Source organism: Emys orbicularis, chromosome 3 (assembly GCF_028017835.1).
Source record: "Emys orbicularis isolate rEmyOrb1 chromosome 3, rEmyOrb1.hap1, whole genome shotgun sequence".
Classification (NCBI taxonomy): domain Eukaryota; kingdom Metazoa; phylum Chordata; order Testudines; family Emydidae; genus Emys; species Emys orbicularis.
In genome coordinates this window covers 123,700,474-123,728,194 of record NC_088685.1, presented here as the reverse complement: position 1 = coordinate 123,728,194, position 27,721 = coordinate 123,700,474, and the positions used below count along the sequence as shown (strand labels likewise).

Sequence of the window (27,721 nt, the reverse complement as noted above, 5' to 3'; positions counted from 1 at the left end):
TCATAACTTGATTTTAGTTTCAATTTGAAACTATTTCATTTTGGTTTTCCCCATCCCCCTTCCCACTCTTCCAGTGTGTGGGGGGGAAGAAGGAGGGGGAAGAGGGAAGAGGGCAGAGAGGAGTGGATGTTTCTTCAGATTTTTATTAAGTTAAAAACACTGAGAAGAAAGTAAACTTAAATCCAAAACATTTAGTTTAAAGCAACTATGAAAAATGTTGACACATTTGTTACACAGAAAAATTGAGAGTCTTAACTCAGCTTTTCTGCAGAATGAAAAATTCTCATTTCCTTTGAAGTTTTTGCAGAAATTAATTTGGGTTTTTCAGTCAGCTTTAAACACTGAATTTATCAGATAGATTTTGTGCACAAATAGCAGGGCCTGGGAATGAAAACACTACCATAGAGCTAAAGCAAACACCAATTCATCGAAACTGTAGCACAGGATTTTGAACTCACCTGATTTTACCTCAAAATTGCCTCTATAGGTAAGAGTTAGAAATCCTTCCGGGGACAGAGAGAGGGTTTTGTCCAATCCCACTATCCTCACTGATTTTAGATCTTCTACTTCACATCCACCAGCTGGTTTTCCGTGACCATCACCACAATCTGGTGCCGGTCCACAAATATTTAGCTAAAAAAAAAAAAATTAAAATGTGAATAATGTTAACTTGCCTGAAGAATTAACGTTGAGAATCATTCCCACATAAAAGCAACATCAGAACATAGTCCTCCTGTGGGCCAGAAGCAGCGGAAGCTATCTATACAGGATAATTAAATTCCCCATTTCTGCACTCACCCTAGTTCTTGCTTACTTCCTTTATGTATGTTGACATCAGTACAGAGAGGGTAGTTTCTCAGTTTCTGACCCCCCACCACCATCCAAAAGAAACAATGGAGCATACAATGTAGTAAAGCCAGAAATACAGCAAAAATGACACTTGTTTTATAATTTTGTCAGCACCAGAAAGATGATTTTAAAGTTACTTTCGAGGTGTACCAATTGTCAGTTTGACTCTTTCCTCAAGTAGTTTCTTCAGTGGCTGGTGAGAAGAAATTTTAACTGCCTTCAACTCCTCTCCCAAAGTAGGGCATTGCCTGGCTCACTCATAAGGATACTGGCACAAAGGATAGGATCAGTAGTCAAACTTTCCACTTTACCAACTAAGACCAGAAGGCATGAACGCAGCTTTGGCTAGCTGCAGTTTGTATATTTAAAAAAATATATAAATAAATAAAAAATTAAAAAGTACCATAAATTTCTTCCCAATTCCACTGGTTATATAGCCTTTTTCTGAAGATAGTGGTTGCATGTTGAACAAAAAGCCACTGTTTGGATCTCTTACAGAGCAGGACTGAAAAAAAAATTAGGTGGGGTTGAGAGGGGAAGAAAGAGGTTAGTTATTTTAAGAAGGGACCTGCAGATAAACTTGGAATTTTTTTTATTTATTTATTTTTAAAGAGAAGTTACATACTTAGCTTTAAAAAAATTTAACCTTTACAAATATATGTTTAATGACCAGGATGGGCACAACGTAATTTGGGCAAGGGCTTACTGAGATTTAATTTAGACTGACTCTAGTAGCAGTAACACATTTGTATTCTTTAGTGCGGTGCAAGAACAGCTGCCCGTTTACAGTTTGTGAAGCTACCCAAGAAAGCATGCACCACTGGTATATTGGTACAACTGAACATAATGCTCTATAAAGCAAGTCTGAAAAGTCAACTAAGGAGAACTAAATGAGGGAGAAGAGAACGCATCAATGAAATTATAAAAGGACATGCAGATGTTTTGCAACATGGCCACTAATTTAGATCCAATCCAGGATGTGCATAAAAATCTGAGGGTTATTCAATTGCCAGTGTGAAATCAGTCTGATCTCCCTACAGGTATTTACAAATCCAGATACAGCTGTGATGAGCGGAGCATAAATCCCTAGACAGATATAATACAGTTGGTGGTCTCCGTAGGGGAGCAAACAATTCAATGATCATAGCAAGTAAGTGGTTTTTCTAGGTCGACATTCTAGTATATTAGTAGGGCCATTTGGGAAAATTGCCTTACTGCTTCTCATGATGTACCTGCTCTATTGATCACTTAACAGAGGACTTCACTCATGAGTATTCTAAGTCTGGCCCCTTTCAGTAGCTCTGGATTAACTTTAAAAACTACTTTGTCTCCTGCAAAACTAGTTTTACCAATGTGAGGAAAAGGGACAACAAGAAGCACAGAGCACGAAGAACAATTTTTAATGGCTACAAAATAGCCCTCCCCACTCTCACCTGAGTTTCATCTTTTGTTGTTGTGACTGGACAAGCAGCTTCCGTTTCCCACAGAAAGGTGACAACACATTCTCGATTATCAATAAACCTGGGGCTGCTATTCTGAAAATTCAAATAGCAAAGAGAACAACATAAAATTAAAAAGACTAATTTCAAGTGCATCTGTGTTTCATCTTATGTCAAAACTACTAATTCTTGGCAATTTGCTATTTTAATAAGAGTTCAGGGGCAAATTCTCAGTTGATTAAGAATCTGGCTCAAAAGAAAAAGAAAAAGAAAAACGTTACTGCACATGCACTTTGTGGTACTTTTTCCCCTGCCAAGAGTTCAAGACTTTCAGTATGTAGGGTGCCTACACCAAATCAAACAGCTTAGACTGAATAGTTAATTGTATTAAAGACCCGCATTAACCAAAAAAAAAAAAAAAAAAAAGTCCTACTTATACACTTATCTAAGCCAATTAAAATTGTGTTTTTCATAAATTTCAGGACTTGGCACATAGTCCATTATGGTAAGCAAGCAGTTACTGTTATGGAATATTGAGTAAATAGGGCCATGAAGCACTAGAGGGTTAGTTTAACTATTTCAGATAAGAAATATTCAGAAGTTTACGGTGATCGAGTGTTATAGGTCCAACCTTACCCACAAAAGCAAAGCAGTGCAGAGTAAGGATATATTTGTGTGGATTTTAGCACTATGTTCTTTGTACTAAGATTCTGAGCATGATAATGTTATGCACTGATCTCAGAGTCATGCAATATTTCAAACACTTAGGGTGCAGCAGGAACAAACCTAGAACAAGTATTATTCCAGGCTTTCTACCTTAAATCTGAATTCCCTTGCTTATGTGGAGTTAGGTAATTGTAGTTTTGATATAAACAAATGGGAAACAGTTATACATTTATGACCAAGCATAGAGAGACAGTGAAACTGTTAAATCTGGTTGCCTTATAAAGTACATAGGTTTCCTCATTTTGGATCTATCCTCTTCCTATGGTCACATTAGAGAACTTGCAATATGTATGTATAATTTAAGACCAGTAGAGTTATGTGTGTAAATACTCATGCGTTTAGGGTCATATGAGAGCCAGTCTTAAATATGGCCTCCAGATCAGACCATTAACTTCTCAATTGTTAGTTGTTTTTTTTTTAAATTTGGTTAACAAACAAGACCTATTGTAAGTCAACTCTAGATACATCGCTGAAGCACTACAGTGATTGGTGGAGGGAGGGGGGGGGGGGGAAAAATCACTATTCAGTCTTCAACAGATCTCCAGTATGACACTGCTTCTGCGCCCCATACAAAGCCTCAGAGAACATTAATACAATGAGCAGACTACCAAAAGCGTTTCCATCCTTACAAGAGTGCGCTTGGAGCAGGTAAAATGGATTATGGTTGTATAGGAGGTCCTCTTCCCATCAGCATTGATGCACACAGAACCATTTGTGTAGGTTAGGAGGACTCGACCAAGTCCTTCAATTACTAGGCCTTTGCTAGCAATCCCCAGGTTACTAATGGAAGTGGTTTCAGAAAAGGAACCCTATAATGAAGGAAAAGAGGATGTCAATGAAATAGCGCTTGCTTCTCAAAAATAAACAAACTAAAATCAAGCTTCCTCTTTTCAGCTATACCCAGAGTTCTTTGCTGTGCCAAAGTGACATTCCGTAATATCCTTTTTTTAAAGATGCAGTTAATTGTGAAACAGCAACTGAGAGGTTAAGAAATCTACCTTCCCCCATCCCTCAAATTATCCCATCAAAGCAAGATCAATTCTATCTATAATATTGGTTTACAGGAAGGTGTCGAAGAGGCTACCCAAATCCTTTAGAGGCAACAATCCCTGTTTGGCAGCTAATTACAGCTCAGCAAAAAGATTTAGAGTAGGGGGGTTCCCAAACTGTGGTACGTGTACCACTTGTCACACATGAACTTGATGTGGTGAAGTAAATAGACTGAACAAGCTTTTAAGAAGGATTGTACATGACTCAGAATTTGGGTGCCACTGATTTAGAGAGAGTTTGTAAAAGCGTTCATCTCACATTTGATGCTTCTGCAGTTTGTACTGCTCTTGTGAGAGACCAAGCAGTCATGGACATTAGGGCATTTCCAACAAGTGACACACTAGGTTTCCATAGGATAGAGCCAAAGTAGATTTTTGGGTATGCAATATGTCATCAGGGCCAACAATAACAATCCTCTGCAGTTCTGATGTCCAGGGAAGTGAATGGCTGATAATGGATTATGATGCAGGTTTCCTTACTGTATCTCCATCTTGACGCAAAGCAGCAAGGGTGTTTCTACTAACCGACTCACACCGCATAGAGATTGCCAATTGTGTATGATGACTGATGGGAACAATCATCCACCAACCAGGGGGCACTAACTACCAAACTCATTTCCATTTGCAAACCAAGGCAAATCCAAATGTGAGGCTCTGGAAATGGATAGATTACTGATTTAGCTGACCGTGTCCATTTCTTACTCTTAGAACTACAGAGAACGAATGCAGCTCTTGTGAGAAAGTAGTTTTTAAGTCATGAGATCACAAAAGGAATTCCATCTGTCTCCATCAGTCATAGACAGGGTCTTGCAGAGAAACACTGATGAAACATTAATTTTTCCAGATGTACAGCTAAACAAAATCTTCCCCCACTCAATCTAGGTACTTATATTGCCCTCATCACCATCAAATTTGAGCACCTCACAATCAGTCACGGATTTTATGGTCTACACCCCTGTGACTTAGGAAGTTCTCCCCATTCCCAGGTGGGGAACTTAGGCACAAAGAGACTAAGGTATGTCTACCCAGGAAAAAGCTAACAAAACAAAAAAAAAAACCAAAACCAACAAACAAACAAAAAAAACAGCAGTATCAGAGCCCAGGTCGCCAGGAAACTGCTCACAAGGAGAGGCTGTGGTTTGCTTTTACTCTCACACCCTTCTCTACCACAGTTCACTCTAATGTACAAAATAAGACCAGAGGATGTGGATGAGTGAATAGCATGTTAAAGTATTTTAAGAGGCTCTCAGTTTGTGTAGGAGAACTTGCACCAGAGTGGGTATAAGCTCTGTGGCATGTTAATTGCTTCACAATGCAGATGTGAAGCAGAAATCTGTTAAATTTGACAGTTTAACAGGAAGCAGGAGGGTGATTGACAAATTTGTGGATGGGGACCTCCCCTCACTCTTCCTGGTATGTTCCTGCTGTTGCTGTTTGTTCCTGCAGTGGATTGCAGGAACACACGCTCAGGAGACTCGTCTGTGACACTGGCTGCACTGTCTCCACACCAGCACCAGGCTCCCCATCCTTTTTTTTTTATTATTATTATTATTATTATTATTATTATTTGGTTAAATAAACTGAAGCGTTTAAGAGTGGACCAAAATCTCATAGGCTCCTACTTACAAAAGCCTGTGAGATTTAGATTATGGGGGGGAATTTTGAGATTCTGCCCCCAGAGAAGAGGAAGAAAGAGGCCAGAGTTTCTTGACCTACTGTGTATGCCCTTTGTTTAAGGCATAAGGCTATCCACCCCCACAATATGTATTGTAGATTTTGGCTGCAAATCAATAAGGTGCACAAGGAAAGGTAAGTGACTGAGGAGCGACAGGAATGGGAGACTGACGGTTATAGTACGCCGGCCCTCAGGTGACTGTGTGGTTTAAAGGAAGGTAGAATTTTGCTCTTGAGTAAATTTGGCATTACTCCAGATTTACAGGTTTGTGAGGGCAAGTTTGACCCTTAACTACTAGAGCTACTAAACTACAAATCAGAGTCCTACTGAAAGACCTGCTAGTGATTGTGCCAATGCTTATGGTCCCACAGGCCATTATTTTTACCCTCCTACAGTCAGAAGGCACTTAAAATGGATCTTTGATCTATATACAACATTTGATGCACTAACTTTTGGTGCTGGGGTGGAAGTGATACTCACTTGATCTTTTTCAAACTTCATCTGACACCCTGAAGCATATCGATCACACCCTGGAACAGGAACCAGAGGGCGGCAGACATTTATGTAATACTTCCTGCGCTCATTTGGTTCAGAGTTGTCCATGGCATACCAGTTTTCACCTCTGTCTTCGGATTTTGATAAACTGAATTGCCAAAATGAAATATTTATATTCTTAAATTACAATACACATTCCTCTTAGAAATGGAGAGAACTAGAGCGATTATAATTTGTGAAGAGGCAAGAGGCAAGCAAAATCCATTCTTCAAAAACCCATGCAACAACTATTTCAGAAGCAGCAAATACAGGGTTCTCCCTTATTTGCTATTATCATTGCAACAATCAGAAGTAAACAAGGTACTAAAGTTGTAAATGTTTGGCTGCAGAATGTTTCTTAAAAGTTAACTGCACTTTCTGTGTTTGTTTGCAGACTACAAAACAAAGAGAGACAAAGTTCGGATTTCATACCAAATGGACTGAAGGTGAAAAATCCATTGCTATCTACATACTGCACAGACCACAGTGAGAGATTATGCCATACACTATCAAAGAAACTGAGGAACCACCTGATCAGCATCCTATACAGCAAACAGGAAAACATCAAAAAAGAGCTCTCCAACCTGGAGACTTTCATAAATAACCAACCCTCCACACAAATGGACTTTACTAAAATAAGACAGGAGATCTACATTACACACTTCACCTCTCTACAAAGGAAAAAGGACCGTAAGCTGTCTAAAATCCTACCTGCCACATGGGGCCACAACAGTGGTACCCCTAATTCACCCAGCAATATTGTCAATTTATCCAGCTACACACTCAACCCAGCAGAAGCGTCTGTCCTATCTCAGGGACTCTTTTTGCCCCAGCACCCACACGAACATGATACAGTTCTGCGATGATCTGGAAGCCTACTTTCACCGCCTCCGACTCAAAGAATACTTTCAAGATAACACTGAACAGTGCACTGATACACAGATACCCTCCCACCAACACAGGAAAAAGAACTCCACATGGACTCCTCCTGAGGGTCGAAATGACAGTCTGGACCTATATATAGAATGCTTCCGCCGACGTACACAGGCAGAAATTATGGCAAAACAACATCGCTTGCCTCATAAGCAAAGTCATGCAGAACGCAATGCCATCCACAGCCTCAGAAACAACCCTGACATTATAATCAAAGAGGCTGATAAAGGAGGTGCTATTGTCATCATGAACAGGTCTGACTACCAGAAGGAGGCTGCCAGACAACTCTCCAATACCAAATTCTACAGGCCACTTTCCTCAGATCCCACTGAGGAATATACTAAGAAACTGCACCATCTACTCAGGACACTCCCTACACTAACACAGGAACAAATCAACATACCCTTAGAGCCCCGACCGGGGTTATTCTATCTACTACCCAAGATCCACAAACCTGGAAATCCTGGATGCCCCATCATCTCTGGAATTGGCACACTCACTGAAGGACTATCCGGATATGTGGACTCTCTGCTCAGACCCTATGCCACCAGCACTCCCAGCTATCTCCGTGACACCACTGATTTCCTGAGAAAACTACAATGCATTGGTGATCTCCCAGAAAACACCATCCTAGCCACCATGGATGCGGAGGCTCTCTACACAAACATCCCACACACCGATGGAATACAAGCTGTCAGGAACAGTATCCCTGATGATGACACAGCACAACTTGTTGCTGAGCTCTGAGACTTTATCCTCATGCACAATTATTTCAAGTTTGGTGACAATATATACCTCCAGACCAGTGGCACCGCCATGGGCACCCGCATGGCCCCACAATATGCCAACATTTTTACGGCTGACCTGGAACAACGCTTCCTCAGCTCTCATCCACTCATGCCCCTTCTCTACCTACGCTACATTGATGACATCTTCATCATCTGGACCCATGGGAAGGAGACTCTGGAAGGATTCCACCACGATTTCAACAGCTTCCACCCCACCATCAACCTCAGCCTGGACCAATCTACACGGAAGGTCCACTTCCTAGACACCACAGTACAAATAAGTGATGGTCACATTAACACCACCCTATACTGAAAACCCACCGACCGCTATGCCTACCTTCATGCCTCCAGTTTCCACCCCGGACACACCACACGATCCATCGTCTACAGCCAAGCACTGAGGTACAACCACATCTGCTCCAACCCCTCAGACAGAGACCAACACCTACAAGATCTTCACCAAGCATTCTCAAAACTACGATATCCAGACAAGGAAATAAGGAAACAAATCAACAGAGCCAGACGTGTACCCAGAAGCCTCCTGCTACAAGACAAGCCCAAGAAAGAAACCAACAGAACTCCACTGGCCATCACCTATAGTCCTCAGTTTAAACCTCTCCAACGCAACATCAGTGATCTACAACCCATCCTGGACAATGATCCCTCACTTTCACAGACCTTGGGAGGCAGGCCAGTCCTCGCCCACAGACAACCCGCCAACCTTAAACATATTCTCACCAGCAACCACACACCGCACCATAACAACTCTAACTCAGAAACCAATCCATGCAACCAACCTCGATGCCAACTCTGCCCACATATCTACACCAGCAACACCATCACAGGACCTAACCAATTCAGCTACAACATCACCGGTTCATTCACCTGCACGTCCACCAATGTTATATATGCCATCATGTGCCAGCAATGCCCTTCTGCTATGTACACTGGCCAAACTGGACAGTCACTACGTAAAAGGATAAATGGACACAAGTCAGATATCAGGAATGGCAATATACAAAAACCTGTAGGAGAACACTTCCACCTCCCTGGCCACACAATAGCAGATGTAAAGGTAGCCACCTTACAGCAAAAAAACTTCAGGACCAGACTCCAAAGAGAAACTGCTGAGCTTCAGTTCATTTGCAAATTTGACACCATCAGATCAGGATTAAACAAAGACTGTGAATGGCTAGCCAAACTACAAAAGCAGTTTCTCCTCCCTTGGTGTTCACACCTCAACTGCTAGCAGAGGACCTCACCCTCCCTGATTGAACTAACCTCATTATCTCCAGACGGATTCTTGCCTGCATATTTATACCTGCCTCTGGAAATTTCCATTACATGCGTCTGACGAAGTGGGTATTCACCCACGAAAGCTTATGCTCCAATACATCTGTTAGTCTTTAAGGTGCCACAGGAGACTCTGTTGCTTTTTACAGATCCAGACTAACACGGCTACCCCTCTGATACTAAGATTCTGATTGCACAACCATTTTTGCTATCAAAGCCAGCCAAACAAAACACAATGCAGGACACTAATCAATTTACAACTCTGACAGGCACAGCAGTGTGCCTCCTAAAAAAAAAGGGATATGCTTTTTCCTTCATTTTTGCTAATCCTTTACAATTCAAGATTGTCAAGAATGATCACTGGTTTCTAACGTTGTCTATGCAGCAGACACCAAATTAATTTACAGTGAGACTTCGCTAGATAGAACATTTGTTTTTACATGCAGGTTTTGTTCTTCAGTTACGAATCTATTTACTTCTCTCTTACCTTGATAAATCGTATTGTTCCATGGTTTTGGGATCAGTCACAACACATTCCAATGGCATCTCTGGACAGGCATATTTAGTGTACCATTTAAAGTTGTATGTGTAATTGTCTTCTACCTAAGTTACCAGAATCATAGGAAGACAGTCACAAACAGACTGCAGAATAGGTCACAACAGTATGGCTTCTAAGAATATTATGAACTGATATGCCTTTTAACTTGGGTAAAATGGGCCTGTTCCCTTATACATGGGGAATATCCAACCTATGCTCTCTTAGGATACAAAAATTCGGGATCCACAGCTTGCTGATTTCTGTAGCTCTCCTGTCTGTTGTCATCCTCTCAATTGTGTATTTTTCCCCAGTTCAGTTATCAAAACTTAATCTCTTCATTCATTTAGCATCTTTCACGCCACAGGATTCCACAGCACTTTAACAAGTTGCTCCTGCATGTAGCTTCAGTCACTGGGATGCAGCCTCCTCAGCTGCACAATGGCCAACTATACGGTTATCCAAAAGGAAACTACAGAAGAATATAAGGTATGGGTGCGGCTCCAATAACCACAGTTGTTTGGCACAGAAGCAGAACGTATTTATTCAAGATGGAAATTAGCCAGATCAGGGCAAACACCCTGCTGTTGCTCAGAATGCCAGACAAAGCTTTTGCAGCTCTTAAGGTTATGACTGTAACCAGAGGCAGATGCTCTGCAATAATAATTCAAAATGCCTTTTATCAGAATCCCCGCTGCAGCTGCTGGGAGTTTGACTCTCCTTTGTTTTACACAGGTTTCACACAGACAATGCAGCTGAGAATCCGAGATCCTTGAAATTTAGGGGTTTCCGCCCACGCCCTCTTGGTCATTTGGAAGTTCTTACCTGGTATTCAGGCTGACCTATTCCAGCTTCATAATCACAAAGGAAAGTTATAAGGGTAGATCGCTGTGTTTTCTTCTCATTGTTGTAGGTTGTACCATTTTTGTAGGTCAATTGAATCATTCCATCGTAATAGGAAAGTTTGGAACTGGGTTCTCCTAGACTCCAGGTATGATCCTTGCTAAAAAGGCAAAAACACACATAGCTTGAAAAGAATTTATTTAAATCAAATGCTAACTGAACTCATAAGTCACCACTTAAAAGCTAGGGCATGTGCACCCACACAGAGTAAATAACTGATGTAAATTTAACAAGCCTTGGAGGGAAACCAAGTTTTCAAAACGCTAGTTTTGAGCCGCATTAGTACATAGAGAGTAATACCCTTATTCTTTGAAGTGGAGTTCTTCTTTGAAAGTGACTATATATGGCATGGGGGGAGGGGATCCAGGTTTATTGTATCTTTATGGCTTCCAGAGCAACTCCTCTCCATTTACAAGTAGAGGGGATGATTTTATCCAACTTTTAGCCCTGCAAACTGAACCTAGAATCTAGCAGCATAACTGGGCTCTCACAAAACACATACATAACCACTCTACAAGCCAAATTCTGGCCTCGGTCACACCTATCCAACCTACCCATTTTCTGTGAGGACAGAATTTGGTCCATTGAAACAGTTATTGAACAATAAAGTGCTATTTTTACAATCACTTTTCAGAACAGAACTGCTCTTTAAGTGAAATTAAAGTACAACTCTCATAACTAAAATCTCCAAGGGTTCTCCCCCCCCACCCCGCCATCAAGTGGGAGCTGTGAAATGAGACATTTTTACATATGGCTTAGAGCTCCTTTACCAGTAAGTTTGAAAGAATTACAGGACTTCATAATTAACTTCAGCAAGCTAGTTACTGCATGACCACATCTAGAGACAGGCACCTAATGCACTATGTACAACAACTGACCAAGTACTAGAGATTACATGAGACTGACGATACTTGCCTTTTTGCTACTTGACATGCTGCTGCTGATTTTGGCTGACAACGGTCCTCTGGCACACTGCTACAAATATTTATGTAGAAATCATAATCGATTGTGTTAACGACATAGCTGCCGCTTTTCTTGGTTAAAGGTGACAAGTCAAAAGAAAACCCTAGTGACAAGCAAATGAAAAACACCACACTTGTTCAGTATATTCAGATTTGTTTTCAATTTTTTTCCTTTTCTCATCTTTCTGAAAGCTCTTGGCCTATAGTCAAGACAACTATACTTTATTTTCTAAACCAAGTAGATAAATACAGGTGTCATTTGACTAAAGCAGATGCTCTTTTACATTTTACAGGTCTTTTCATCTAATCTAAATACTCTGTTAAGAACTCTTGTTATTGCTTTTGTACAACTGTCAAGTACATTTTACTACCTTCAAGAATGAAGATGCCTGGCTAAATTAAATGTATGATTGCAAAAGCAAGTGGATTTGCAGGTGCATATAGCTAGTCATGCACCTAACAGCCATTTCCACATGCCTAGTTTCGTAGCTCAAGCTTCAAATGCAAGAGTGAATATACATACCTCAGATAATCATTTTATGTATTTTAAAATAACACACGATTAAATGTGGAATAGGTTGTCAAATATGAAAGTCCACATAAGCTTGAGATTTCTCCACTAACAAAACCCTCAAATCCATCCTCTGTGGGAGTTGGGTACATACCTGCCTGAGCATCCGAGACTCTGCAGTTGTCTCCTTCAGTTTTAGACAGGACACAGGCAGCAGCTGTATACCACTCAAACACATACAAACACTCATCACTCTCCAAGTTAAAGACAGGAGCACTTTCTAGGTCACCTGGCATAAAAAAAAGAGGGACAGTATGGAGCTGAATTGTCATTGGTTTTCAAGCCCCTTCTGCCAAGCTTAGTAGCAAATAGCCTGAAACAGACAAACCTCAGATGGCTGAGCTATCAGTTCCCTATTCCCATTGAATGCAGAAGCTGGCAAATTAAAAAGGGTACTTTTTTTTTTGACAATATATCCCCATGACTTACAACACCTCTTCAAAACAACACTGGATTAAAGATTCTCCCCCGCATAACTTGTTTTAAGTTGTAATCCTATTTCTTCTTTGCTAAATCTAGGATACATGGACATGATACAAGTCTGTTATAGGGAAAAGTAGTAAGGAGTCAAAGCTGTGTGTATAAAGGGTGCCACCACTGCAGGGGGTGGGACATTCACTCTGCAACCCCTCTGCCTGGGCCTTAGAACTTCTGGGGTCAGGAGGACCCCCTCCCACCCCAGAGTTCAGACCCTGCTCAGCCTCCATCTCTCCTTTGACTCGCACTAGGCACCTTCCAGCCCGCCTGAGCCCCTCACACCAGGATCTGCCCCTCCAGATACAGAAAACCCCTGAGTGGGGAGGATAAGGGCTGCACTGCAGAGCCCATCCTGGACAAATGCCCTGCAGCCAAGCTCTCGAAGGCCAGTTGCCAGGAGCAGCCCAGCGCTGCCTCCCCACCGGAAGAGCCACACAGATCCCCTCTGAGGGAGCAGGGACCCTTCAGCCAACCTGCACAGAGCCCACTTGCCTGCTGTCCGGGCTCCCTCCACTGCCACTCCTCCTGCTGACCACAACTCCCGGAGCCCTCCCACCACCAGTTACCTATTCTTCCCTGACAACCAATATCCCTGCGCCCTCCGTCCCAGTCTCGACCATGACCCTAGCCGCAATATCCCTCTGCCCTCATCCCCAAAGTCTCCCCTACTCTCTCCCTAACCCAGCGTCCACTTGTTCTCTCCCTTGCCCTCCTCCCTGCTTAACCCCAGTTCCCCTTGGCATCTTCCTCATTCCCACACAGTTAATCCGATTCCTTCCCCACCCCTGCAGCTCCCACCTCCTCATGTCTGTCTTCCATCCAGTGTTGCCAATTTAGCAGTTTTGTCACTAGATCTAGCGGAAGTTGCCAGATTTCATTAAAAGTTGCGTTTTAGAAAAGGTTTTGCCAAAGGGCTTTAATGGTTTTTAAACCATTTCCACTTTTATCTTTCATTATAGCTTAGAAAACAAATGGGTGTCAACATTCTCACCTGGCTTGCACACAAGGGTTATGACAGTTTTGATCATCTTGTTATTCCCACAGCTGTCTCCATTCGAATAAGTAAGCTGAATCCTCTCTCCAACTTTTTTGAGAGAAGACATGAACGTTCCTAGATTTTTAGGCTTGTTATTTTTATCTGCGGTGAGGAGGAGGGAGAGAAGAGAAAAATAGTAAGCTTACTTTAAGTAATGACTATTTTGTGATTTCCCTGAGCTGGAAAAAAGCGGAAGCCAGTATCTAAATATTACGAGGAGGGGGAGGGGGTAAAACCAGTTCTGAGAAATTTCTGTTTTGCATGATTATTTTATGGCAATTTTGCTGTTTTACACCTTAAAGCATTGTCACAAGGCCTGGAAACAAAGTGAAATGTACAATATTAGCCAAGAACAATTTCTCTTTAACTAGAAATCCAAGTATGTTTATGCTGTTTTTCCTAGGCCTTTTTTTGGGCACAAGGCACCACTTTATCCCCATTCTCTCCTCCAACCCCATGCACACCCATCTTTTGTGACCCTCTGAAGTATTACAAAATCAGTCTCAAAGTGTTGTCTATCTTTATAGGCAATATTCCACACCCACACTTGTTTCAAAATTGTGCACTCACCAACAGAGCAAACAGCTGCATCCTCTGAGCAGACAACAGCTGCTCCTTTCTGAAGTACTTTATGACAGACATTGATGAAAAAGTGTTTCTTGTCTGCTTCGACAGGACTGCTGTCCACAGCTTCCCAATTCTGCGCTGACTCTGGGAACAAGAGATTTTATTTTAGATATAACACACAGTCTTGTCTAACTACCTACGATCCCAAACACATCCACAATATGAAGAGCTGTTTAAAAACCACAGCTACAAATAAAGTGACCTTGAGTGGAGACTGATAGAGGCTGCACCTTTAGAAGGCATTCAATTCTTTATTACAGAGATTTTTTTCATAGAAAGGAAATTGAACGCTAATATCACACACTCAAACGAGAAGATTAAGAACCTATGAAAAAGCCAAGATGAGGCTCACAATGGAGAAGTGGCAATTAAGAAAATAGCACATGGTTTCACAAAAAATTGAAAATAATAGTTCGTAGAAAAACAGTTGTTTATTTCTGCTGCTGTACCTGAACTGCGAATCAGAGGTGACAAATCATATCGTTTCTTCTTATCGGCAACTCTGCAAAGGAGATCTTCCTTCTCCTGAACACAGGCGTATTTAGTATCCCAGGTGAAGAAATATGTGCAGTCCACCTCCCCAGTGAATACTGGGGCCCCTTTTCCTTCGTTACCTTATAGGGTTAGAAAGCCAGGAAGACAATTGGGTTTCAAGTTAAGGGGTACAGGGGAATTCTAGTAATGGCATTTGAGCCTTTCGCATCCACGTCACAGCAGAAACATTACAAAGCTGTAATTCCAAGGCAGCGAGATGTATTGCAGCATCAGCCACAGAATTAACTGCAGACCATGAAAATAATAACGAAGAAACAGACCCGTTGGTGACTGAACATTAAAAATAAAGTTAGTGATTTAAAACCAAAGATAAGTGCCCTCTAGCTGGTCGAAAATTTCTTTAGCATTTACCATATTAGTCAAGAATAACATTGCAATTATTCTCAACAGAAGTACTTAAACTAGAGAATTACCCCTAACCAACAGATAAGAAATTAGATACAACCATGCTGGCTCATAACCACTTGGCTCTTGGACACAAGGGAGTAGTTCCACTAGTTCAATAGCAAAAGCATATACAGAGGCTACAAAAGCCCTGTAAAGTAATTGTAACCCATATGCTCACCTGCAGTCTCATTGCACTCAAAATTTATGACAGTCATTCGTTGAAAGCCAGAGCTGCATGCATCTCCATCTGGGTATATTAGCGTGAGATCCCCATCAGAGTACCTGATAAAAAAAATCCCAATGCTTTAAGTTAACCTTTGAAAAACATTACCACCAGGCATGACCATGTTATTTGTCCCACCTAATGGAGGCCCAATTCATGCAATTGATAACTGCTTCATTCCTTCCAGGGGAAGAAATTGTTACTCAGCATAGCAACTGAGTTTTCCATCAAATTGAGAATATTCTAGTTGCTTTTTCCCTGGGATTTGTCAACCATAATTGAGAAATTCTGTTGTATGCACCTTCCCAATTAAGATTAACACTAAGGCCCAATTCGCCACCTTGTGCTTTGCACCTTGTGCATTTACACCTTTCTGATTTGTAGTGTTTTACAACCAGTTTTCACAGGTATAAAGGACTACATGAAGCACAGATAAAAGTTAGGGCCTGAGTTTCCACTTCTCATCAATCTACATGGCACGGGGAGTTCATCCTGCATCAATTACACATTTTCTAAACAAAATCTGAATGTTTTTCTTGGATGTTTCTACTAGAAATTAAATTTTTCTAAGACTACCATGGTTTTCATTTAGGATCTCCTCTGTGTCCAATATTCCATTTATTGGAAGAACATAGCTTCACTTTTTAATCTAGCTGGCATGAAAATATTTTCATGCAAAAGTTAATTTGCATTTCTGTTCTTGAATGGGGAGAAAGTCATTCCTCAGAGTGTCCCACCCAGAAAAAGTCAAGAAGCTATGAGGGTATGTTCTGAACAACAAGGCTAAGAGGCACCCCCTATATATCAAATCATCTAAAGAGTGCTGTTTTGCAAATACTAGCGTCCAGACTAGCTTAGAGGTGCCTCAGTAAGGAATATGCTAATGTAGAGATCTTGCTTCACTGTATGGGTTTGCAACTCTAAACAATGCAAATTGTACATGACGGAAGTACAAATATGTTTAACTTGGCAAAAGCATGCAATATACACCTCTACCCCGATAGAACGCGACCCGATATAACACGAATTCAGATATAACGCGGTAAAGCAGTGCTCCGGGGGGGCGGGGCTGCGCACTCTGGCGGATCAAACCAAGTTCGATATAATGCAGTTTCACCTAGAACGCAGTAAGATTTTTTGGCTCCCGAGGACAGCGTTATATCGGGGTACAGGTGTAGTAAGAAACCCTAGCAGGTTCATTACTCTATATGGCCTGGCTCCAACAGGATTCTGATGTAATGTTACCAGCAAAACTCAGTAAGGCAACTCAAGAGCAGCAGCTAGAAAGTCTAGACATCAACAGGAGAGAAGTACTTTTTAGTACTCCCGCCTATTGTGGACCATCTTAGCACCCCTGGTGCTGCACAGCTGCCATAGTGCTTGCAAGCATGGCTCTGCCAAAGCATTACCATGATTTTTAACTCACAAAATCCAAATGGATTTGTTAGAGATTGCTTTAATTATTCATCCTCCTACCGTATTCTGTACCTTTTACAAAACAAAAATAGTTTCTATATACAAGTCTCAGAGAGTTTCTATCATATGTTTACCCCTTCTCTCTTTCAGCGACCTATCTGAAGGCGTAGCTCAGATGCCTTTACAAACCTGAGGGTTTGGTTCTTAAATTTTCCTGCTACTTTTTGCTGGTTACTCCGAGACTTTACTTGGCAAGATGAAACATATCCAGTGTCATCCTTGCAGTTGCCTGCACTGGTTTTCCCACAAATATTTAAGTAATAGTAATACTCTTCTTTTTCATCTTTAGCCATGTACGGTGTGACATAGCCTAAGGAAACAGAGAAAGAAAATGATTAAGGTGGCAGCCTTTTTCTTTAAAAGGGTTCAAAGAAAAGCAACAACCCTGAACAGGTACTGGAATAAAAGACTAGAAGCATTTGTGTCACTGAATTTCAGTCCCAAACGCTCTATGCAGGATGCTATCCCAAGCTCCAGTTTTGGTCTATGGAATTCACGCCCTTCTCCGTTAAAGAAAAATAAGGAACTTACTTGGTTGTTGAGTGAGTGGTGTCAAGTCAATGGAGACATCATGCTGTTCACTGGTCAGACTACAGTTTCTACTTTCCAAGTAATCCCTGTGACAGGCATATTCAGTGACCCATTCAATTTCATACCGGCAGTTGAGCTTGGCAGTGAGTTTGGGACCCGTGCGCTGATGTGGAAATGAACACGATTAAAGTTGTAAATAAAAATAAGACCAAAGCGTTTTATAAAAAATAAAAATTAAAAGTTTTTTTTATTTGACACAAAAACTTCAAATGGAAGATAGGTATACCTAACACCCCTTCTTACCATTCCACTCCTCATCTATTTAGGTGAAAGTCAAGTTTCCAGCAAAGTGAGACCATGCTTTTGGAAATTTAAGAGCAAATTTTTTTAGAAAGGAAGACTAAAGAAGAAATTAAAGAATAAAGACTCCCGCATATTATGCAAGTTTGTCATCTTGATTTGTATATTTAATCTATATAAAATTTGTGTGCAGTATCTTTGTTCTTCACCCCCCCCCCCCCCAAAAAAAATAATGTGACCAACCTTTTCAAATCCAGTGCTTACATTAGGGTAAATATCGATCTAGTTGCCTATTTAGATGCCTAACGATGATTCTTGGTACATACCTTAAGCACTAGATTCCAAATTGTTGGTCCTTTTTGTGTCTAAAATAAAGGTACCGCACAAGACTAAACTCCTGAAAGGTTATTAATGTTATAGCAAATTAATCATCACTATTAAGAGTTGACTTAGTCTTTTACCAATGTTAGCTACATTATCTACAGCTTTAAAAACACTTCATAACAACAGTTTTCTTCTTCAAAGCACTTTAGAAGCACTAATCATTACCACCCTTGAGAGACTGGTGTCGGAGAAAAACAGAGTTCTCACTCTCTTTTTTGGGTAAAGCAATTCCAACTAATAGACTATGGCTTGCCCAACATGAGATTGTATCAGAGCCAGAATTATAATTGCAAATCTCATGCTCACACTACTCTCTACTTGTTAACAGGGGACAAGAGTTCAAAAGAATAAAAGGATGGGGACACTTCTCTGAATAAGACACTGAGTTACACAGGATTCACCCCCTCTCCTCCCCCCACAAAAGGACTTTGGTAAATGGTTTTTAACTATATAGAGTTCTCACTTCTTGCCTCCCTCTCCCCAACTTGCCCTCTGGTTAAAACTTCTGGGGAACTTATTTACAGTATCAGAATATCAGTATGTCCTGATGAAGATGACGTTAATTCAATAATTGACAGACTTAAATCCTTATAAATGACTTAATAATCAGAAGGAAAATGTGGTTAGAACGGACCACTTTAAATTCTGAACGTGCTTTAGTGGAAAGAAAGCGTGTAAGAAATATTTTCATTCATAAGTCTGCATTTAATATTTTTGCTTCCCAATTAATGTTCAAGTGTACAAACACATTGGCCAGGCATGGGAAGATTGGGAAGGCAAAGGTGGAATTAGTAAATCTACCTGTATCATGGCCACTATGTAAATGCAGAGTATTTTAAAATGAATGGGGGAAAAAAATCTTTATTCAAATCAGTTTTAAAGAGTGATCTGGCTGAAGTGTAGGCAGCTATCTAGGTCAGGAAAGGGACAATAGGCTAGAACAAGATCTGTCCAAAACACATAAACGTGACAGGTTATGCAGAGAAAGTGTCAGCAATGTTAATTTCAGCCTGGTTTTAAAAGAGTGTCTTGCTGCCAAGATCACATGCCACTATGTGAGCTGGAACAAATGGATGTTGCTAGATAAGTTAAAGTTCTCAGTTCTTGCATAACATTCAATTATGTCAGATAGGACATCTAACGCACAAGGATGATTCTGCTTTAAAAACTAATCAGAAATAATTTAAAGAAAGCACATGACACTTATTTTGCGGACTAAAGGCATGGTGCAATAGTAGATGTAAGACAAACGGTCAGATTTAAATGGAACCAAATTACACAGAACAAAGACTTGAAGCATGTCACACAAATCAGGTTGGAGAACGGTACTTATTAGCAAGCAGAACTTCTTGCCTAGGAATAATGATCTACTCTAGAGAGGGATATCCATTTCCACCCCAATGCTAGGCTCTAAGGATCTCAACACAATTTGAAATTCAGAAGAGAGCAGTTGTCACGCAAAGTAAGAAGAGATTCTTTAAGAGAGAGCCTCAAGACATTTGTATTCCTATGATTTTTTTGCAGTGTTGTTGTAGCCATATTAGTCCCAAGATATTAGAGAGACAAGGCAGGCGAGGTAATATCTTTTATTGGACCAACGTCTGTTGGTGAGAGAGAGAGAGAAGCTTTCAAGCTACACAGAGCTGGGAGCTCACCCACCTTTTCTCTAATTTGTAGTCCTAGTTACAGTTGTTTTATCGCTGAAAATTTTTTTAATTCTATTAAAAAAAAACACAACCACTAATACTGTAGTGAGTATTAACACTTTGCACCTGAGGATCTCAAACATTAATAAGCTTCATGACCCCAACAGGAAAGCACATACTAGGTTTCTGCTCACAGTAAAATAGAGGCTGAAGCAGAGAGGTTAACTGAGAATAAACTTTTTTAGACTGCATTAATGATCAATTACCTCTCCTCTTCTCTTCGATGGGCACACAAAAGTAATAGTCACTGCTGGATTATGGCCAAGACAGAAATTTGGCTTCTCTTCTTCACTGTATGTTTTCTCATAACTCAGTACAAGCCTAACAAAAAAATAAATCAATCAAACAACAAATGGGAAGCCAGAAAAAATTCCAACTATAAATAAATACAAAGTGTACTACACAGGAAAGCTAGCTAGCAAATACCAAGAGTGGGATACTTGCAATTTACCCAGAGACCCTGGGAGAGGCATTTGAAAAATATTAAATTCTATCTTTAAAAGAGGACTTACAAAGGCGGGGGAGAGGGGGAGGGGGAGGGAGAGAGAGAAAAGAGATTCTGCCTTTTTTGCTTAGTTACAATAAGAATCTTCAGCCTTATTTTCCCCCTTGTCCCAAAACTACGACAGGCAGAACTGACAAGCTACTTAAATAAGTAGCTTGACACTTCCCATTGTACACCCCATTTTCAGTTGCTTATAACTTTGCCAAATTTTAACAATTCGGTCTGAAGGTTTCCATGTCGGGTACCTGCCTCAGGCTGATAACTTCTGGAAAGTTGTATCCAAAACAGTTCAGCCATTTCCAAGATCAAGGTTAGGGAACAGTACATTGAACATGCAAGACAAAAAGTTCTTACAAATGTTTTGCTGAGAAGCTTTAGCACAAACTTGAAATTGTGGCAGGAGGAATGCGCCTTTTGCTGTTCCTGTGAAAATCCACTCAAATTTGACCCAATTATAAGTCTCTGAAAAGGCTGTTTTGCACATGCTCAGTAGAGAATTGTTAGAACCTCAGGGGATGGAAGCTTTGGAGAAATCAGCGGTGAACATGCTCCAATCTAGGATTTAATGGCACTTTCCTGCAACTACTACTCCTGACTGTTGTGGGCCAGGGACAGAACAGGCACCAGAACGGAGAACAGAAAAATGTCAGGTGCTCCCAGTGACCCTGCAAGTGCCCAGGCAGCATGGAGGAGGAAGGTGCCAGACTCAAATATAAAAAGGACAAGACCAGGGCACAGGGGAGGAGACTGTGCAAGGAGGAAGACAGGCAGGGAGGGGCAAAACAGATTGGACAAAAAGTCCGGGGGGGGGAGGGGGCGGGAGAGACTGGGAAGTAGTGGAGAGGGAAGGCAAGATTGGGTGAGGAGTTGAGGGTAAGGAAGGCTGGGATCTGGATGGGGACACTAGGACTGGGATGAGAAGTCAGGGGTGGGGAAGACAGGACAGTGACAGGAGGGGTCTGTGCCCACTAGAGCTCACTTCCCTTCTGAGTCTGCTGGAATGGAACCCAACATTCCCTGGTCTCAACATTCTTCTGTCGTCAGTAAACCTCAGAGAAAACCACTTAAAGTGTGGGTCTCATCCCCCTCTAGTGCTGGCCCAATTCATCTGTCCCCTTGTGCGTACACATTATTATACCGTCTTTAATCACACATTCACATACTATTTTTTCCACAGAACCCCTGCTTCATTCAGTGCGCAGAATGGATGGTGCTCACTTAATGAGGAGCTACTCCTTTTTTTCTTCCTTGTCTGATGTGTGGCCCCAGGTTATTTTATTTACTGAACACTGCTCAAATCATGCTCTGAATACAAAATTATTAATTTCCTCGTGGGTTTTTCTAGGTGCTCATCACTATAGAACAAGTGTTCCACAAATAATGTATCTTCACAAAGCCCCTGTGAGGTGAGGGACTATTATCCCAAATTTACAGTTGAGTCATTGAGAAATTAAAGTTAAAAGAGTGTCCACTAATTTTAGGAGTCTTAAAGTGGGCACACAGGACCTGATTTTTCAGAATACTTCGCATTATTTAGTACTGTGCTCAAAGCACAGCTCCCATTGACTTTAGCTGCAGCTGTGAGCGCTCAGCACTTCTGCAAATCAGACTTCAAGGTCTCCAGCTAGGCATCCAGAAAGTGTGCACCACACTATAAGTGACCACCTGCAAAAAGTTTGGTTTAAGAGACTTGCCTAGCATCACATAGGAACTCTGTGGCAGAGGCAGGGATAGAATCCAGTTTTCCAGGGCAGCATTCCACTACCTTAACCATCTTCTTGCAATCCCCTGCCTCATTTCACTACACACCTTCCAAAGTCTGCAACAAAGGAAGCAGGGGTCCTACAGATGCTTCATTCATTGCACAACCCTGATTCACTTCCTGAGCAGATCCAGCCTATACAATGAATGAGGTAAGGGCCCTAAGGAAAAAGACAGGCTATGATCACGTTATTAAAGACTGTATGGCAAGGCATATCCATAAGGAGACTGAATTAAGGTTGCACAGGCAACCTTAATTCCGCCACTTCCTAACTTTTGAGTTCCTGACACTGCAACCTTAATATTTTTGTAATGTAGTTTGCGTTAAATAAATATATACATTAGAAATGTAGATTCTCCCTAGCCTAGAGTATACTAATAACTAGGGAAATGGTGAAATCACAAGAGCCAGGACAGTGAAAGGGAATGGATGAAGGGAATAGATTTTAGTCAGTTTAAAACACTGTATTGTGTGTGTCTTTAAACAAGTCATTGATGTTAATTAGATAATCTTTTGGAGGAAGGCTTCACTAAAAATTCAACAACCCTGTTCCCAGGCCCTTGATTTAAGGTGCAAGTGCCAATACACATCCCAAAGACTCAGCAAGTCCTCCAACAAAAGCAGGGAAAGCCACCTTTTAGCCATTCTGTATACATCACAAAGCATAAAGGGTCACGAGCCCAGCTTAAAATCTTTTGTAGGTCACCATATTCTTTCAGCTATGTGGATATATTTGTACTTGTAACACGCACAAGCTTGCAATCAGAAAGATGAGAATACTGTTTTATTTCATGTATATCAATCTTGTGGCAGGAACTTTCCAGTTAACAGGAGAACTAGTACAGGCAGACGTTCTTAATTCTCAGTCTAAGAGGCCTATGTTAATATTTCTGGCAACAATATTTTGAATTGTCATCCTGTGCAGCAAAGCCAAAATGAATTTATTCAAGCTAGTCATTAAGGACAATCAATGTCACTACCTGACTTATTTTAACTGGCTTCCATATAATCTGGGTCCCAGCCCCTGGTTTCATTCACAGTAACCTGGTTTGCTCTGCAGTCCCACTAGCAACATGCATTTGGCAGGGTATCAATCAAGGAGCTAGTGTTGTAAGATTGGATGGGTAAGCAGTGCTCCCCATAGGCAACAAGAGAAGAATAAGCTCAAAAAGGGGCCATAAAAGAAGCTAGTGCTCAAAAACAAAATGCCATCCCTTGTGTTGCCACAAAAAAATCAATACCAACCCCATCCAAATAAAAATCTATACACACATCTGACTCTCCCCACCACCAAAATTGTGCTGTTTCAGACCAACCCAATTAATTCCAAAGTTGAGAGGCCCCCTTGGAGAACGTCCTCCTGGGACTTCTCTCTACTGAATACCAAGGAAGCTTAGAGTCTCTACTGATTCAGCTGTGGCAGTGTCACACAAGGAGAGAAGGGGGTCTCAGGTGGGCAGATACTAGACAACTTAGCATCACAGCCAACACCTTCTACTATACCCAGAAGCCAAGAGGCAGCTAACGCAAATGCATAATGGAAGTATTCAACTCTAACCCTTGTAATACTCGTGTGAGATAAAGTTTTGTTTTTAAACAGATAAGTAAAGTGAGACAGAGGCCAAATGATTTTCCCAGGGGCATGCAGCAGGTCACTGGAACAGCTGGAATTAGAACTCAGTCCTTTGTTTGGGGCATCCCGTCCAATGACCATCCCATGCCACCAGAGAGTGACACCAATAATTTCAACTTATTCTTAAAGAAAAAAAAAAAAAAAAAAAAAAAAACACTCGGTCGTTGCCTCATCCTCCAGAACTTTTCATATGTAGAGTGCCCATGGGGTTTAAAAAAAAAAAAAAAAAAAAAAAAATAATAATAATAATAATAATAATAATAATAATAATAATAATACACTAGGGCAATGATAACAGATTAAAAACCTAGTCTCCTCATGCCTGTCTACAAAACAGATGCCACCTTCCAATTTTATCTTTCTTTTGGTAATTAAATGTTTGAAATATATACAATACTCATTACCATGAAACACAGGTATATATATCAGCCAAATAATGAACAATGTTTTGTCTAGAAACACAAAAGGGAGCCCTTATAAATATATACATGAGATTTTCAGACATTTAAAAGTACCACCAAAAGTACCTGTCTTTGTCATGCAGTTTCAGCTGTTCTTGAGGACTGCCAACATCAAAAGCATGGCCTCCACTTAACAAGCATGCAGCACTACCCACAGGGCAACTTCTGGTTTCGCTACTTGAGCTTCCTGTTAAGAGAATACCAGATATATCACCCAAATGAACTTTTTGTTGCAGCGCTAAGGAAAAGTATAATCTAGGGCCAGCTTAGGTACAATTTAGTTACATTAGACTGAGGGCTGGTCTATACTTAGCCGCTAGTTCGGCGGCTGGGGATCGAACTTCCGGGTTCGATTTATCGCGTCTGGTCTGGACGCGATAAATCGAACCAGGAAGCGCTCGCCGTCGACTGCGGTACTCCATCTCAACGAGAGGAGTACCGCGGAGTCGACGGGGGAGCCTGCCTGCCCCGTGCGAACTTACCGCGGTTCAGACGCGGTTCAAAGTAAGGTATGTCGACTTCAGCTACGTTATTCACGTAGCTGAAGTTGCGTACCTTACTTCGACTTGGGGGGTTAGTGTAGACCAGGCCTGAAGCAGTTTTCATTCTAAACCCCTTTACAGCTCATAAGTTTGAGGGAGGGTTTAAAAGTCTTGCACTAAAGTTTTCAAAAGTGCAGTTTGAACTCAAATGGTTTTATTTTTGGCAAGCTAAAATTAGCAAAAAAAGATTGCTGAAGCATTTGAAGCCAAGAGAGAGATAAAATGCACACTTCCACTATTTCTAGCTGAAAAGATGTCATCTAACTTAAAACAAAAAACAAAAAGCTACAAGCTAGAAACTTCAAATTCTCATTCTAATAGCTTTTTCTTTCCACCACTGAGCAGTATTCTAGATGTGAAGAAAATCCAATTATGGAATTTTAGACAGTATGTTCACCTAGTCTATTTTATAGGTTACTTCAAAGCAACTGGGGTTAGAACACTAGCTGTAGTTCCAGTCAAGACTACCATGCTAAAGTGATTCAACTACTACAGTAATAACTACAACTAATATAAACTTCCATACGTATAAAGATTTTTGCATACTGATGGAAACAAAACAGGAATACAACCCTCAAGCATTACATTAAAAAAAACCCAAAGTTTACAAAGATTTGAAGACATCTATTGTACATGTCCAATTATATGGAATTTTGGAGAGAAGTTATTCTAGGTTTTTAAGGCTCTTCCTAGTATGTGTGCAATACTCAGGTATGGGTATTCACCTTACACAGCAGGGATAAAAAGAAATGGGGAATTTGACAATTTGCAGGCATTAATCTCAACTGAATGTTTTAGGTCAGTGTTTCTCAACCTTTTTGGTATTAGGGACCAGGTTGCTGCCTTCCTAAACTGTGCTGGGGAGATCTTAGGGACCAGCGCCAGTGCACAGACTGTTGAGAAACATTGTTCTAGGGAGAACCACTCAGATACCACGGTGGTAAGCAACACTATTAAAACAAATGCAAATCCTGAGAGTTTTGGCTAGCAATATTTTATAGAAACCTGCAGACCATTTTATTTTGATGTGCTGTTGATATTAAATAAAGATGCAACTTCCAACACTAAGTTTCAGGCCAATAGGATTTGAAACAAAATCATAGACTGAGTTTGTTCTGTGAGCAAAGTTCATACATGCTTCTTACTAACAAAACAAAGACCAGTGAATATATATGGTTAAAAACGCAACAGCAATGCAGTGTAGAAAAACTAATTTGTTGTTAAAGTTACCTAATATGTATAAAATTCAGCCTGTCAAGGATTTTCTCTGCTGTCACAACTGCTTATATTGTCTCCATTCTCCCCACAATTGGCCAAAATAAGTATCAAACCAGCAAAGCACTTAAATATTTAAACTTTATGCCGGGGTGGGCAAACTTTTTGGCCCGAGGGCCACATCTGGGTGGGGAAATTGCATGCAGGGCCATGAATGTAGGGCTGGGGCAGGAGGTTGGGGTGTGGGAGGGAGTGCAGGGGGTGCAGGAAGCTCAGGGCAAGGTGTTGGGGTGCAGGAGGGGTACGGCAGGGAGGTCAAGGAAGAGGGTTGGGGGCTCGGGCAGGGGGTTGGGGTGCAGGGTGCGGGCTCCGGCCCAGTGCCACTTACCTGGAGCAGCTCTGGGGTGGCAGTGGTGCGCAGTGGGGCTAAGAGCTGCTCCCTGCCTGCCCTGGCCCCGTGCCACGCTGCTCCCAGAAGCGGCCGGCACCACATCCCTGCAGCCCGGGGGGAGGGGGGGGGGGCTTTATGGCTCCGTGTGTGCTGCCCTTGCCTGCGGGTACCTCCCCCGAAGCTCCCGTTGGCCATGGTTTCCCATTCCCGGCCAATGGGAGCTGTGGGGGACGGTCCATGTAGGCAAGGGCAGCGCGCGGAGCCCTCTGCCTCCTTCCCCCTCACCCCCCCCGGAGCCACAGGGACGTGGTGCCGGCCACTTCCGGGAGTGGCGCAGGGCCCGTGGCGCCATAGGCGTGGCAATCCCACGGGCCAGATCCGGCCCGCGGGTTGTACTTTGCCTACCCCTGCTTTAGGAACATTATTTCAATAGGACTACTCATGCTTAAAGTTAAGTATAGTCAAGAGCTTGGCTGAATTGGAGCCCACATTGAGCTATAATCGCTAGTTATAACTCTAGCATAAGAAACATGAATCCCACTGGATAGATGACAGCCACAAGAGACCAACTACAACCGATACCTTTGTTGCCAGTCTCAGCAGAGGAGCCTCAAATTGGATTGTACTATTTTAAGACAACCGTTTTGCCATCCAAAAGGACAATGTTCTTTAAATAGCTCAACAGTTCTGGAAGACTGCTCTAGGGAAGCTGCCTTCAAAGCCACATTTCAAATCAAAGATTGATTAAAACAATAGAGTTATAAACTCCTAAAAGCAGGCTTTAACGGGAAATAAAACCAGGCAGCCTTTACTAGAGGCATTAGTAAGTACTGCCATAACTCATACAACTTAGACACATATACTGTACACAGAGGTTCAGACCTATGTCTCTACAGACGTTGATATACAAGGAATAGTCATCCGAGTCATCCACCAAGTAGCCTCCTGAAGTCTTGATCAGCGGATTCAAGTCATGTTTCTTCAAATCATCAAAAACGTAGCATGGTACCTAGAAAAGTTAAACAGGTTAGTTAGTTCCATGTAAAGTCCATACCACACTAGTTAGAGACATCATAGGACATGAAATACTTTTTCCAAAGACAACTGATTTTTATAAAATCTAGCAGTGGAAAGGTTTGCCCAGAAGAAGTCAAAATAATTCCATAAAAATCACAGGGCTCCCCACTGAAGGCAAAATGTTGACAATGCTGGCTATTGCACAAGCAACAGTGAAAACCCTTCACTCTAGTTTT

The 27,721-nt window shown here is 41.4% G+C and overlaps 1 protein-coding gene across 1 annotated transcript in view; it reads right to left on the bottom strand.

Annotated features, from left to right (window-relative positions):
* IGF2R (insulin like growth factor 2 receptor) overlaps positions 1-27,721 on the bottom strand; it is an 88,182-nt gene that overhangs the window by 37,393 nt on the left and 23,068 nt on the right. Inside the window, exons 5-22 of the mRNA XM_065400441.1 lie at positions 27,351-27,477; positions 24,387-24,507; positions 20,166-20,280; positions 17,570-17,732; positions 17,168-17,348; positions 15,518-15,621; positions 14,847-15,011; positions 14,341-14,481; positions 13,726-13,872; positions 12,352-12,486; positions 11,640-11,790; positions 10,647-10,824; positions 9,774-9,889; positions 6,219-6,381; positions 3,644-3,823; positions 2,283-2,384; positions 1,253-1,354; positions 459-633 (exon numbers count right to left, since the gene is read on the bottom strand). Coding sequence (XP_065256513.1) covers positions 459-633; positions 1,253-1,354; positions 2,283-2,384; positions 3,644-3,823; positions 6,219-6,381; positions 9,774-9,889; positions 10,647-10,824; positions 11,640-11,790; positions 12,352-12,486; positions 13,726-13,872; positions 14,341-14,481; positions 14,847-15,011; positions 15,518-15,621; positions 17,168-17,348; positions 17,570-17,732; positions 20,166-20,280; positions 24,387-24,507; positions 27,351-27,477 — 2,566 coding nt within the window. The remainder of the gene's footprint in view (positions 1-458; positions 634-1,252; positions 1,355-2,282; positions 2,385-3,643; positions 3,824-6,218; positions 6,382-9,773; positions 9,890-10,646; positions 10,825-11,639; positions 11,791-12,351; positions 12,487-13,725; positions 13,873-14,340; positions 14,482-14,846; positions 15,012-15,517; positions 15,622-17,167; positions 17,349-17,569; positions 17,733-20,165; positions 20,281-24,386; positions 24,508-27,350; positions 27,478-27,721) is intronic.